The sequence below is a fragment of the Sciurus vulgaris genome (genome assembly GCF_902686455.1).
Source record: "Sciurus vulgaris genome assembly, chromosome: 10".
Classification (NCBI taxonomy): Eukaryota; Metazoa; Chordata; class Mammalia; order Rodentia; family Sciuridae; genus Sciurus; species Sciurus vulgaris.
The window spans coordinates 276,464-290,145 of NC_136470.1; the positions used below are offsets into that span (position 1 = coordinate 276,464).

General features: G+C 45.3%; 1 protein-coding gene across 5 annotated transcripts in view; it reads right to left on the bottom strand.

Annotated features, from left to right (window-relative positions):
- LOC306637983 (pericentrin-like) overlaps window positions 1–13,122 on the bottom strand; it is a 56,979-nt gene extending 43,857 nt beyond the window's left edge. For 2 of the 5 annotated variants that reach the window (XM_079100992.1, XM_079100991.1), the window contains exons 1-2: window positions 12,959–13,122; window positions 10,825–11,037 (exon numbers count right to left, since the gene is read on the bottom strand). In XM_079100992.1, coding sequence (XP_078957118.1) covers window positions 10,825–11,037; window positions 12,959–13,015 — 270 coding nt within the window. In that variant the 5' untranslated portion in view covers window positions 13,016–13,122. Of the gene's footprint in view, window positions 1–10,824; window positions 11,771–12,958 lie in introns of those variants that run through there. The other 3 variants (XM_079100994.1, XM_079100993.1, XR_013757333.1) reach the window with 2 other exon arrangements.
- Window positions 13,123–13,682: the final 560 nt, after the last annotated feature.

Sequence of the window (13,682 nt, forward strand, 5' to 3'; positions counted from 1 at the left end):
AACAAACAAATAGCACAAAAGGGCCCCAGTGACAACTGCAAATAAAGATCTGTTTGGTTTCACACCCAGACTCAGCCCCCCCCCCCCCCCAAGTCAACGTCAGGCACCTGGGGAGTTGCTCAGGGTCTGAGCTGGGGCAGGTTTTGGTAAACGCTACCTGTGAGGGCATCAGTCCCAGGGCAGCTGGGGTGGGAAGCACTATACCTTCCTTTTCCTCATTTGGGAACGGGAGGAAGGTGCTTTTAGTTACCGTGTAAAATCGCCCTTCTCTCCCTCAAGATGAAGTACTTTCTGGGTACTCTTCCCTGGGGCAGCATCCTGCCTGCATGGACTGGCTGCTGGTGGAGGCTTCCCAGGGCTGTCCTGGCTCTGGAGAAGAGAGAAGGAGCCTTTAGTCCACTTCTCCCTTGGCTCTGGTCTGCCTTCCACATCTTGGCTCAATCACTTGGATGCCTGAACTTTAAGAAAAGTTTCTGGGAAGGACCTCTGCTTTCCTTGCAGTTTTTGAGGCCCAAGAGTATCACTGTTCTTCTCTGTTTTATATGTTGATACATCATGTCTAACAATAAAGCAAATAAAGCAAGAGAAACTAAAAGAAAAAAAAAAAATTTAAGTACAACCCACAGAAAAACGAACTGATAAATCCAAGTTCATTAAAATATTTTGCTCTTCAAAAGGCATTATTAGGAGAATAAAGACAAACCACAAACAGGAAGAAAATACATGAAAAGATGTATCTGATAAAGAACTTGCATCCAGAACATACAAACAAGTCTCAAAACTCAGACGGCCATTTTAAACCATTTTAATCACCTGTTATTCCCTCTCTTTTAAAGGAAAACACTTGAACGGAACTTTCACCGAACCAGGTACAGAGATGGCAAATTGAGGATGACCAACATTATTGATCCCCAGGGAAATGCAAGTTAAAGCCAGCCAAAACATCATTACACCCTCCTAGAAGGTCCAGAGTGGAGAAGACTGACCACAGTCAGTGCTGACACGGACAGGAGGGATGGGAACCCTCCAACACTGCAGGGGTGCAAAGTGGGACATCCCCTTGAGAAGACTGTTTCTGGCAGATACTTTTAAACACACACTACCATAGAATCCAGCTATACAAGTCCTGAGCATTGATCCAAGAGAAATGAAACATGCATCCAGCTGCCAGAAGGCTAAGAAGTGTCCAGCCGCCATGTCCGCGGGACTGTGGGGAACGGGCAAGCTCACACCTTGCCGGTGGAAATCCCAAGTCGCATCCAACAAAACAATGTGCACTTTTGACAACTTGCAGGAATTGACCCCAAAAACACACCTCTAATGATATAAAAGTATATGTGCAAGGTTTTTTACCTCAGTACTGCTTGTAAATCAAAATACAGAAACAACCTACAAAACCACTCACAGGGACAGCTGGATAAATGGTGATGCACCTGCTCAATGGCTCCCCGCCCCACCCCAGCCCTGGGGCTCTGACAACTGAAGGAAGGCTACCTCTCAATAGAAATGGAATGGCTTCAAGGTATGATGTCACAGGAAGAAAGGCAAGCTCAAGAGATTATCTACAGCCAGGCGCAGTGGAGCACACCTGCAACCCCAGCAATGCAGCAGGCTGAGGCAGAAGGTGGCAAGTTAGAGGCCACCTCAGCACCTTAGGGAGGTCCTAGGCAACTCAGAGAGACCCTGTCTGAAAATAAAAATAAAGGGGTGGGGTGTGGCTCAGTGATTAGGCGCCCTTGGGTTCAATCCTCAGTACCCTGCCCCCCAACAAAACACTACCTACAGTATACACTGCATGTAAAAAAGGGATGTGAGAACATGTGCGTGAGTGTCCTCCCATCCTAGAAATAAAGGGAGAGCAAACCAGAAGCTAAGAGGCTGCTCGTCTCCAGACCGGCAGGAACAGGGTGGAAAGGACACAAGGTGTAGCAGGGTAAGTGCATCTCTGAGTTTGAGTTGTTTTTGTTTGTTTTTCTGTCTCGTACTGGGGATTGAACCTGTGGGAGCTCTGCCACTGAGCTACATCCCCAGTCCTTTTAATTTTTTGAGACAGGTCTTATTAAATTGCTGAGACTGGTCTCTAACTTGTGATCCTCCTGCCTCAGCTTCCCTAGCTTCTGTTGAGTTTTAGGATCACGGCAGTGTTTGACTTACTCAACAGATAATTAAATAAAATCAACCTAGATAGGAGAGGAACCAAAACAGAATAAAAACAGTAAAATAAATGAAAGTGTTATCAAGGAATAAAATAACCACAATAAAGAGGTAAAGAATTTTAAAAACCTAACCTAATAACTGTGGAACATGTTTTGACCATATTCTTACACTAAAGACAAAAAGAACTGTACACAAATATTTTACTTCAAGGAATAAATCTTTTCTTTTTCTTTTTTCTCTTTTTTCTTTTTGCAGTACTGGAGACTGAACCCAGGGTCGCTTTACCACTGACCTGTACCCCTGCCATTTTTATTTTTGGCGAGACAGCCTCGCCAAGTTGCCCAGACTGGCCTCGAACTTGAGTCTTGCCTCAGCCTCCCCAGTTACTGGGATTACAGTCATGGTCACCAAGCCCAGAGTAAATTTGTTCTTCAGAGGAATGTAGACTAGCAATTTTGAAACTCATTTGTATTGCAAGATGGATCAATTAAGTAAGTACATAACAGATAAAGACAGCCAGATTTCTTACTGTCACAAATGCTGTGGTGTTGGTTTACGACTGAGGATATTAGGATGAGCTCACAGTTTTTGATCAATACAGACAGATGTGTGTGTGTGCCTGCATACATTTTTTTTCTTTCACATCTCTAGACTATCCCAGACTGGAGGAAGCCAGGGAAGCAGGACACTGGAACACAAGAGGAGGCTGGACTAAAAGGGGATCAGTGGAACAAGGGGCAAACCCTGAACAAGACCATCGTTGGCTCATGTCCCTGCTTCCACATAAGCCAAACTGAACTCTGGAAACTGTATGAAGACCACGTAGCATTTCACAAAACTGGTAAGGGTCTCCAGGAACTATGTGCCAGTCTTCATGAACCTTTTGTTCAGTCTAACATTACTTCAAAAATGAAAGCTAAAAATTATAAAATGTTTAATTTAAAAAGACTTCTCGGTGGATCCAAGATGGCAGACATGAGGGAGGCTGTGTTCCTTGTCCCTCCAAAACTTGGGTTTCAAGCAGAGGACATCTGTTTCTTGGTGAGGCAGTTTTTGCTGCTTATGGATTCCTGCTGTTTACCCCATTTATCTACTGTGATCACCTGCAATCAGCCAGCATATCGACTACTTTTTGAGTGCAGATTGCTCCAAGACTGGTGCCTATCATCCGCCATTTGCCTACCTCTTGCCTGTCCATCACCTGCCTTTCACTTACCCATCATCCACCACCCGAGGTTCACCTGCCAATTGTCTGACAGCAGTCAGCAGACTGACCGCAGACCGCCAGTGGAGCGCCAGCTGCCTGCTGTTGCCTGGAAGTTCACTGTCACAGCACCTGCAGGTTTGGTTACATGTGGCTGCTGCCATTTTAGACAACAGCCAGGGCCTGTAGGACCCCTGGCCAGACTGACTGAGCCCCGTCTCCAGGACCCCTCAGCCCAACCAACGACTCCCTGCCTCCAGGGCCCCCAGACTGACTGACTGCTCCCTGCCACCAGAACCCCCAGACTATTAGTCGCCTCCAGGATCCCTCAAACAGACCGACCATACCCTGCCTCTAGGACCTCCAGCCAACCACGCTCACACCCCCGCGCTGCACCTCCCCATTAGCCCACATATTTGGAAGCCAGAGTGGCCTTCTTGGATTATCCTGGAAGTGGTAGCTCCAATCTTTAGGTGGGGCAAATCCCATCCTACCTCTCACGCATCAGACTACTGAAGACTGGGAGGTTTGAATACTGTATGACTGTTATAGTCCAGGTTTTTTATTTCTTTTTTCTTTTTGTTTTCTTCCTTTTTGAAAATTTTTAAGTTTTTATTTCTTTACTTTTCTTGGTCTACCTTCCTTTTATTTACCTGATCCCTCAGAGTCTCTTTCTCCCTTTTCTCATGCTAACAACTAACTTCTTTTGATTACACTCTCACTCTTTCTATGCCTATATACTCTTTTCTTATCCCATTAACAGCTACATCCTACACCCCTCCACATCCTCTTCATCCTCCATTAGAAACTGCAGACCTTATTGCAAATCTGTTTGTGATACTGAAGCTAATAATTGAACTCATTCTGTTTATTATGCCAATATTGTTAATGTCCTCAAAGGGCTATTTGGTTTAGGGTTGCATACTGTCAGAACTGAGCACTTCTAATATTAATCGCTCCCTTAAAGTAAAGGTTTTGGAAACCTGTAGGGTCACTATAAGCCTATAGGGAGGAAACTGCAGTACCCCAGATCTGCACTGCTAGAGGGCAAGATACATGAACAACATGAAAAAACAAGGGAAGAAAATGATCCAAACAAACCTAGATTCTATATTAATAGAATCCAGTGACAGCATGGTATAAGAAATGTCAGAAAAGGAGTTCAGATTATACATAATTAAAATGATTCATGAAGCAAAGGATGATATAAGAGAGCAAATGCAGGCAATGAATGATCATACCAATAAGCAGTTGAAAGAGAAGTGCAAGAAGCAAAAGATCATTTCAACAAAGAGACATTCTCAAAAAAACCCAAACGGAAATCCTTGAACTAAAGGAAACAATAAAGCAAATAAAAAACTCAATGGAAAGCATCACCAAAAGACTAGACCACTTGGAAGACAGAACCTCAGACAATGAAGACAAAATATTTAATCTTGAAAATAAAGTTGCCCAAACAGAGAAGATGGTAAGAAATCATGAACAGAATCTCCAAGAACTATAGGGCACCATGAAAAGACCAAATTTAAGAATTATTGGGATTGAGGAAGGCACAGAGATACAAACCAAAGAAATGAACAACCTATTCAATGAAATAGTATCAGAAAATTTCCCAAGCCTGAAGAATGAAATGGAAAATCAAATACAAGAGGCTTACAGAACACCAAATGCACAGAATCACAACAGATCCACACCAAGACACATTACAATGAAAATGCCTAACGTCCAAAATATAGAATTTTGAAGGCTGCAAGAGAAAGCATTAGATTACATATGGGGGAAACCAATACGGATATCCGCAGATTTCTCAGCCCAGACTCTAAAAGCTAGAAGGGCCTGGAACAACATATTTCAAGCTCTGGAAGAACATGGATGCCAACCAAGAATCCTATACCCAACAAAACTAACCTTCAGATTAGAAGACAAAATAAAATCCTTCCACGATAAAAGTTAAAAGAATTTACAAATAGAAAGCCTGCACTACAGAATATTCTCAACAAATGAGGAGGAAATGAAAAACAACAATGGAGGTCAGCAAAGGGAGGAACTACCTTAAAGGAAAAAACAAAGGAGAAACCAAGTCAAGTTAAAAACCAAAAATAAGCCAAATGACTGGGAATACAAATCATCTCAATAATAACCTTGAATGTTAATGGCCCAAACTGGTCAATCAAAAGACATAGACTGGCAGAATGGGTTAAAAAGAAAGACCCAACAATATGCTGCCTGCAAGAGACACATCTCATAGAAAAAGACATCCACAGACTAAAGGTGAAAGGATGGGAAAAAACCTACCACACACGTGGAACCAGTAAAAAAGCAGGGGTTTCCATCCTTATTTCGGATAAAGTGGACTTCAAGCCAAAGTTAGTCAGAAGGGATAAAGAAGGACATTTCACTGCTTAAGGGAACCATAAATCAGGAAGACCTAACGAAAGTAAATATTTATGCCCCAAACAATGGTGTATCCCTTGTACATCAAACAAATCCTTCTCAATTCCAGGAATCAAACAGACCACAACAAAATAATTCTGGGTGACTTTATGCACTGCTGTCACCACTAGATAGATCTTCCAAACAAAAACTAAACAAAGAAACCACAGAACTCAATAACACAATCAATAACCTAGACTTAATAGACATATATAGAATATTCCATCCATCAACAAGTGAATTCACTTTCTTCTTAACAACACACAGAACCTTCTCGAAAATAGACCATATGTTATGCCACAAAGCAGCCCTTAGGAAATGCAAAATAATAGAGATACTGCCTTATGTTCTATCAGATCATAATGGACTGAGAGTAGAAATCAATGACAAAATAAAAAACAGAAATTACTCCAACACCTGGAGACTAAATAATATGCTATTGAATGAAGCATGGAAAACAGAAAACATCAGGGAGGAGATAAAAAAAAATTCTTAGGAGGGAAATGAGAATGACGATACAACATATCAAAATCTCTGGGACACAAGGGAAGCCACCTGGGAAGTTCTACTCTGAGCCCTTCCCTAGCATAGTGGGGTGGGGAGAATGGAGAGAAAGTCGCCAGCTGTGTTACCCAAACTGTACTGTACTTTTAGTTCCCTAGTTTTCTAGGCAAGTTTCATTCCCTGGAAGGAAAGGAATGATAATGTCTAGGTGTATCCTAGCCTGTGGGGAACCCAGGTAGAAGTGGCAACCAAAATTCATTGGTTACCATGGGCTTAGCACTTACACATCTTATCATTTAAATTATAGAAATCAGTTAGAAAATATTGGGAAATTTTCATCTGATTACCTGGCCATTTCATCCTATTCTTGTACTATCAGAAGTATCATACATGTTGGGGACTCCAATGAGATGCTTTTACCCCTTCCTCCTCCTACCATCTTCCCCAAAATGTAAAATACAATACTGAATAAATGTCGTTGTGATTTTAAATGTTAAAAAAAAAAAAAAATCTCTGGGACATATGAAAGGGGTACTAAGAGGAAAATTCATTGCATGGAGCGTTCAAGAAAAGAATAAAAAGTCAACAACTAAATGACCTAACATTACAGCTCAAAGCCCTAGAAAAAGAAGAACAGAACACCAAAAGTAGTAGAAAACAGGAAATAATTAAAATCAGAGCTGAAATCAATGAAATTGAAACAAAAGAAACAATTCAAAAAACTGACAAAACAAAAAGTTGGTTCTTTGAAAAAGTAAATAGACAGACCCTTAGCCACACTAACAAAGAGGAGAGAGAAAACTCAAAAGTACTAAAATTTCTGATGAAAAAAGGAAATATCATGACAGACACCACTGAGATACATAACATAATGAGAAGCTACTTTGAAAATCTATACTCCAACAAAACAGAAAATACTGAAGACATCGACAAATTTCTAGAGACATATGATCCTCCCAAACTGAACCAGAAGGACATACACAATTTAAACAGATCAATATCAAGCAATGAAATAGAAAAAGCCATCAAAAGTCTATCAACTAAGAAAAGCCCAGGACTAAATGGATTCTCAGCAAAGTACTACAAGTCCTACAAAAAAGAACTCATTCCAATACTTTTCAAAGTATTCCAGGAAACAGAAAAGGAGGGAACCCTACCAAACTCATTCTATGAAGCTAATATCACCCTCATACCCAAACCAGGCAAAGGCACATCAAGGAAAGAAAATTTTAGATCAATATCATTGATGAATATAGACGCAAAAATCCTTAACAAAACCCTGGCAAACCACGTCCAAAAACATATTAAGAAGACAGCGCATCACGATCAAGTGGGGGTTCATCCTGGGAATGCAAGGTTGGTTCACCATCCCAAAATCAATAAATGTAATTCATCACATCTAAAGATCTAAGGTTAAGAATCATATGGTTATTTCAATTTATACAGAGAAAGCATTTGACAAAATACAACACCCTTTCAGGCTCAAAACACTAGAAAAAATAGAGATAGTAGGAACATACCTCAACAATGTAAAGGCATATATTTATGCTAAGCCCACAGCCAGCATCACTCTTAATGGAGAACAACTGAAGGCATTCCCTTTAAAAACTGAAACAAGACAGGGATGTCCTCTTTCACCACTTCTATTCAACATCATCCTTGAAATACTAGCCAGAGCAATTTAGTATTGCCAAAGAAATTAAAGGGTATGAATAGGAAAAGAGGAATTCAAGCTGTCACTATTTGCTGATGACATGATTCTATATTTAGAGGATCCAAAAAATTCCACCAGAAAACTTCTAGACCTCATAAATGTATTGAGCAAAATAGCAGGCTATAAAATCGACACACATAAATCTAAAGCATTTTTATACATAAGCGATGAAACGTCTGAAAGGGAAATGAGGAAAACAACTCCATTCACAATAGCCTCAAACAAAATAAAATACTTGAGAATCAATCTAATCAAAGAGGTGAAAGATCTCTACAATGAAAACTACAAAACATTGAAGAAAGAAATTGAGGAAGACCTTAGAAGATGGAAAGATCTCCCATGTTCTTGGATAGGCAGAATTAATATTGTCAAAATGGTCATACTTCCAAAGGCGCTATACAGATTTAACACAATTCCAATTAAGACCCCTATGACATTTCTCATAGAAATAGAAAACGCAATCATGAAATTCATCTGTAAGAACAAAAGACCCAGAATAGCCAAAGCAATCCTGGGCAGGAAGAGTGATGCAGGAGGTATCACAATACCAGACCTTAAACTCTACTATAGAGCAATAGTAACCAAAACAGCATGGTATTGGCACCAAAATAGGTAGACCAATGGTACAGGATAGAAGACACAGAGACATACCCACATAAGTACAGTTATGACAAAGGTGCCAAAAACTTACAATGGAGAAAAGATAGCCTCTTCAACAAATGGTGCTGGCAAAACTGGAAATTCATATGAAGTAAAATGAAATTAAACCCCTATATCTCACCCTGTACAAAACTCAACTCAAAATGGATCAATGATCTAGGAATTAGGCATGAGACCTTTCACCAGATAGAAGAAAAAGTAGGACTGAATCTCCATCACGTTGGCTTAGGACCAGTCTTCCTTAACGAGACCCCCATAGCACAAGAAATAAAAGCAAGAATCAATAAATGGGATAGATTCAAACTAAAAAGTTTTTTCTCAGCACAGGAAACAATAATGTGAAAAGAGAGCCTACAGAGTGGGAGAAAATCTTTTCCCTACACAGTTCAGACAGAGCACTAATCTCCAAAGTTTATAAAACCTTAAAAAACTTTACACCAAAAATACAAAGAACCCAATCGATAAATGGGCTAAGGAATTGGGCAGACATTTCACAGAAAAAAATATACCAGTGATCAACAAATATATGAAAAAGTGCCCATCATCCCTAGTAATTAGAGAAATGCAAATTAAAACCACCCTAAGATTTCATCTAACTCCAATTAGAATGCCTATTATCAAGAACACAAGCAATAATAACTGTTGGCATGGATGTGGGGAAAAAGGTACACTCATACATTGCTGATGGAGTTGCAAATTGGTGCAGCCACTCTGGAAAGCAGCACGGAGATTCCTCAGAAAGCTTGGAATGGACCCACCATTTGACCCAGCTATCCCACTCCTCGGTTTATACAAAAAGGACTTAAAATCAGCATACTACAGTGGTGCAGCCACAACACAATAGCAGCTCAATTCACAATAGCTAGATTGTGGAACCAACCTAGATGCCCTTCAATTGACGAATGGATAAACAAACTGTGGTATATATACACAATGGAATATAACTCAGTCATAAAGAAGAATACAATTATGGCATTTACTGGTAAATAGATGAAGCTGCAGAATATCATGCTAAGTGAAACAGGCTAAGCCCAAAAAACCAAAGGCCGAATGTTTTCTCTGATAAATGCATGACGATATATAACAAGGCAGAGTGGCGGAGGGAAGAGAACAATGAAGGAACTTTGGATGGTGTAGAGGAAAATGGGGTGGGGGACAGAAAAATAGTATAATGAAACATAGTATTACCTATGTATACGTATGATTACATGAATGGTGTGAATCTACATTGTGTACAACCATAGAAATGAAAAGTTGTACCCCATTTGTGTACAATGAATCAAAATGCAGTCTGTAAAAATAATGATTTTAATAAAAAAAAAGTTAAAAAAAACTGAAAAAGAAAATTGTAAGTAGACATGTACTTGCAAAAAGGGTAATTTTGAAATGAATAATAAATATTTGAGTTCATATGTTAAAAAAATTATAATAATAAAATAAAAAGACTTCTCTGACTTGGAAATTTTTAAAAGTTGTGAAATGTAAATCATACACTATGAGTTATTCTCCTCAAAGAGCCTGGGCAGGAAACACCTTTGGAGCTGCAGGGAGGAGATGGCCTGCCCCAAACGAGAGAGACGCTGGTGAACAACAGGAACAATGACCTGCAGGGTCACGGGACAGAGTGCAGAACAGGGGAGAGCCCCACGGTGGGCTCTGAGGCCCCAGCAGGCTGCCCAGGCACCCGGAGCACCAGGCAAGGTCTGGGATGCAGAAGACAGCACACGTTTTTATGTGCTGCTAACAGTGAGGTGAGCCAGGCTCATCATGACTCAGGGGCCAAATTCTAGAAAAAGGAGTTTACCAGCTCATACTAGCAAACACCTAAGCCTGCACAATCCAGCTGCACACACATCCCGGGGGCTGACACACATACACAACCACACACAAAGGACATGAGTGTACAAAACTTCCACTACAAGCACCAAATGACACTCTCCTTTAAGCAATGGATCCAAAATTTCTCAACATCATGTAGATTAAAGATCAAAGCATTGAGTAAGAGTCAAACCACAGAAATTTACTCACGTTTAATAAACTAAAATAAAACCATCTTTCCTCACTTGAAAGACAAAAATGGATCACTTTTAGTAGATTAGCAAGCAGTAACTAGAAAGCAGGCAGTGTGAAAACACAACCCTGGGTAACCTACCTGAGCTGCACATGCCCCTCTGTGAGCATCCGGTGTGAGGCTGCACGGTGTGCTTCTGCCAAGGTCCCCTCCATCAAGGTGCCCGCTGTTCTGGGGGGCTACCGGACCCTCCTCCGGGACAGGCGCATCGACAGCCGAGCCCTTCCTCTTCGACGTCTTTTTCTTCGAATTCGCACAGTCACCTTTTGTTTTTCTCTGTCGGAAGTTAGCAAGCTGCGCAGAAATGTGGAAAAATAGTAAAGGCAGAGGTAAGTGAGGAAAAAGTAACAGACCCATAAAGTCAGCAGGCTTGTGGGGAACATGCGGCTGGGACTGAGTGGGCCCACTCGGCCACACCTGGCCACCGGACCAGTTTCCTAACCCTGCATTGACGTCTATGAGGCCAGCACAGAGTTCTGAATGGCATGCAGCCTACAGATGAGGACTGTTAGGCCTAGTTACAGACGGGCAGAATTGCTTTTCTAACCCTTGGCAGTGTACAGAAAAGTAAAAATTTTTAAAATACATCTACTTAAAAACCTGAAAGCTTAATCGAGATATATTTAAGGCTCAAAATTATTTGAAAGCTAAACCATTCCATTCTTGCCCCCATTTTCCCCCAATCAAGGAAATATATCGCCCAGCCAAAATTTCCTAGCCATAGATTCTGAGATAAGGTACAGAAATAGCAAAAAATTAATTAAGCCAGGTCAATCTAACATCTCCCTTAACAGAACCTGATGTTCTACTTTTCCTGACACAGCTCACCAAAGCGCCAGGGACCGCCCGAGTACTGCCCTCGGGAGGCAGCGCAGCCCCGAGACGGGAGTGTCCACCACATGCGTGCACCAGCTCCCACACACCTGGCTCACAAGGAAAGTCCCACGCCAGCTCTCCACGGCGGCCCTCCGCTCCCTCAAACGACTTCTGGGCTGCACAAGCAAACATGCTCAGCACTCGTGCACAGAACAGAACCGGTCCGGGCAGATCTCTCAGGGGCGGCCACCTCTGAAGACCGACACTGCCTCTCATCCACCTCGTCGCCCTCCACACCGGAGACAGAGCCCCCTCGGCAGCACTGCGCCGCCGGCCGCTCCCTGCAAGGCTCCCTCTCCCTCCAGCTCCTCTACTGCCGTTCACAAACCGCACAAGCCGGGGCGCCCGGTCGGCTCGGGCTCCCCGGCTCCGGGCCTGGGTGTGCGCCGCACGTGCAGCGGGAGGAAAAGGCACCGGCCCGAGCCGCGCCGTCGCAGGCGGCTGCAAGAGGCGGCCCGCCACCGGACCCTGCAGTCCCGTCGGGGCCACGCCCCGCCCGCCCGTGTATTCCGAAAGCTTCCGTAGCACAGGGGCCCCGTGGCTGACTCCACCGAGGACAGGGCCGGCGTGGCTCGGCAAGCTCGGGGCGCCGCACGGCCGGCGGGCCTGCGGCGCGGGAAACCTCGGGGCGCCCAGCCGGGGCGCGACGTGTCGGCCTGCGGGGCCCGGGCCGTCCTTCGCCGTGCTGCTCCCCCAGGCACTTGCTCCTTTCAGCGTAAGCTCTGGGGCCGAAGGGGGCAAGCACCCGACGCCGAGAACCGGGGCCCCTCGGCATCGGGACCCCCGGGGACTCCCGCAGGTTCAAGGACAGCACGTCTCCAGGACAGGGGCACTGTGGACGCCGTTTAAAACGACGGGCGCGGAGAAGAGACCTAGGGCAGCTCGGCAGGCACGGGCCCTCGGAGCACTAGGGGCACCAGTACCAGGAACCGCGCCCCTCGGGAGGCGCCCCTCGGGAGGCGCCCCTCGGGAGACGCCCCTCGGGAGACGCGGGGGCCTGGCAGGCGTGCGCGCAAGCCCGCTGCGCAGGCGCCGCACCTCCCCGGCGTGCCCCGCGTCGTCCCGGCTTGCTCCGGCCGCCCCAGCGTGCCCCGCGCCGCCCCGGCGTACCCCGCCCACATCCTGGTCACTGATTGGCTGCGTCCGCAGGGAGGGAGGGGCCGGGCAAGGGCGGCCGATTCAAGATGGCGGCGGCCAAAAAGGGCCTTCTAACAGAGTCGGCGGGAAGGGCAGAGCATCGGCGGTGGCTCCCACCCGACCATGTCTGCTCTTGGCAGGCGGCGGTGGCTAGCACCAGAGCCGCCTGAGCATTGGGGAGGATGAGAGTACCGCCGTTTACCTTCGCTCTCCCGGCTTCCACCTTCCTGCGCCGCTGCTCCTGCTCATCTTCATCCATCTCCCTCGGGCTCCTCGTGGGTCGCCCGGAGGTGGCGGGGGCCGCCGCCGCGCCGCCCTCGCTCTATTTACACTCCCTCCCTCTTCCTCGGCTCGCCCTCCCCCCAACAACTGTCAGTGCCGTGGCCCCGCCCCATTGCGCAGCGCCGCCAATCAGAGGCCGCGTGCCCTATTGCGCATGCGTACTCGAGCAAGGCGGCCTCCTAGAGATCCGCCCGCCGGCATTCGATTAGCGCGCTAGTGTGCCCGCCCCTTCCAGCTAGACCAATGAGCGGATCGCGGGCTGGCGTTCGCAGTGGTTGGTCAGCTCTCAGGCTTCGCGCCGCAGTTACCGCGCGGCCTTGTTGGCCTCTGGAAGCCCGCCTGCCTGCCCAGGCTTCCCACGCGGGCACTGGTCGGTCCACCTTGGATCTGCCTCCCTCCGCATCCAAGTGCGGGTCGCGAGTTTCGGTCAGCTGGACCGCCCCGCATGCAGAGTCGATGCTTGGAGACGGGGACAGGAGGATAACTGCAGCCACTGCGCTGGCCTCCGAGCTCCCGCTCTCGCACTCGTCCTCCGATGTTAGCTGTCCGGAGGACAGGACCCGGACCCCCTTGCCCTTCTAGGGCAAGTTCTGAGTCTGCTCACCCCACAGTTGCAGACAGCCTGCCGGACCCTTGGATTCCAT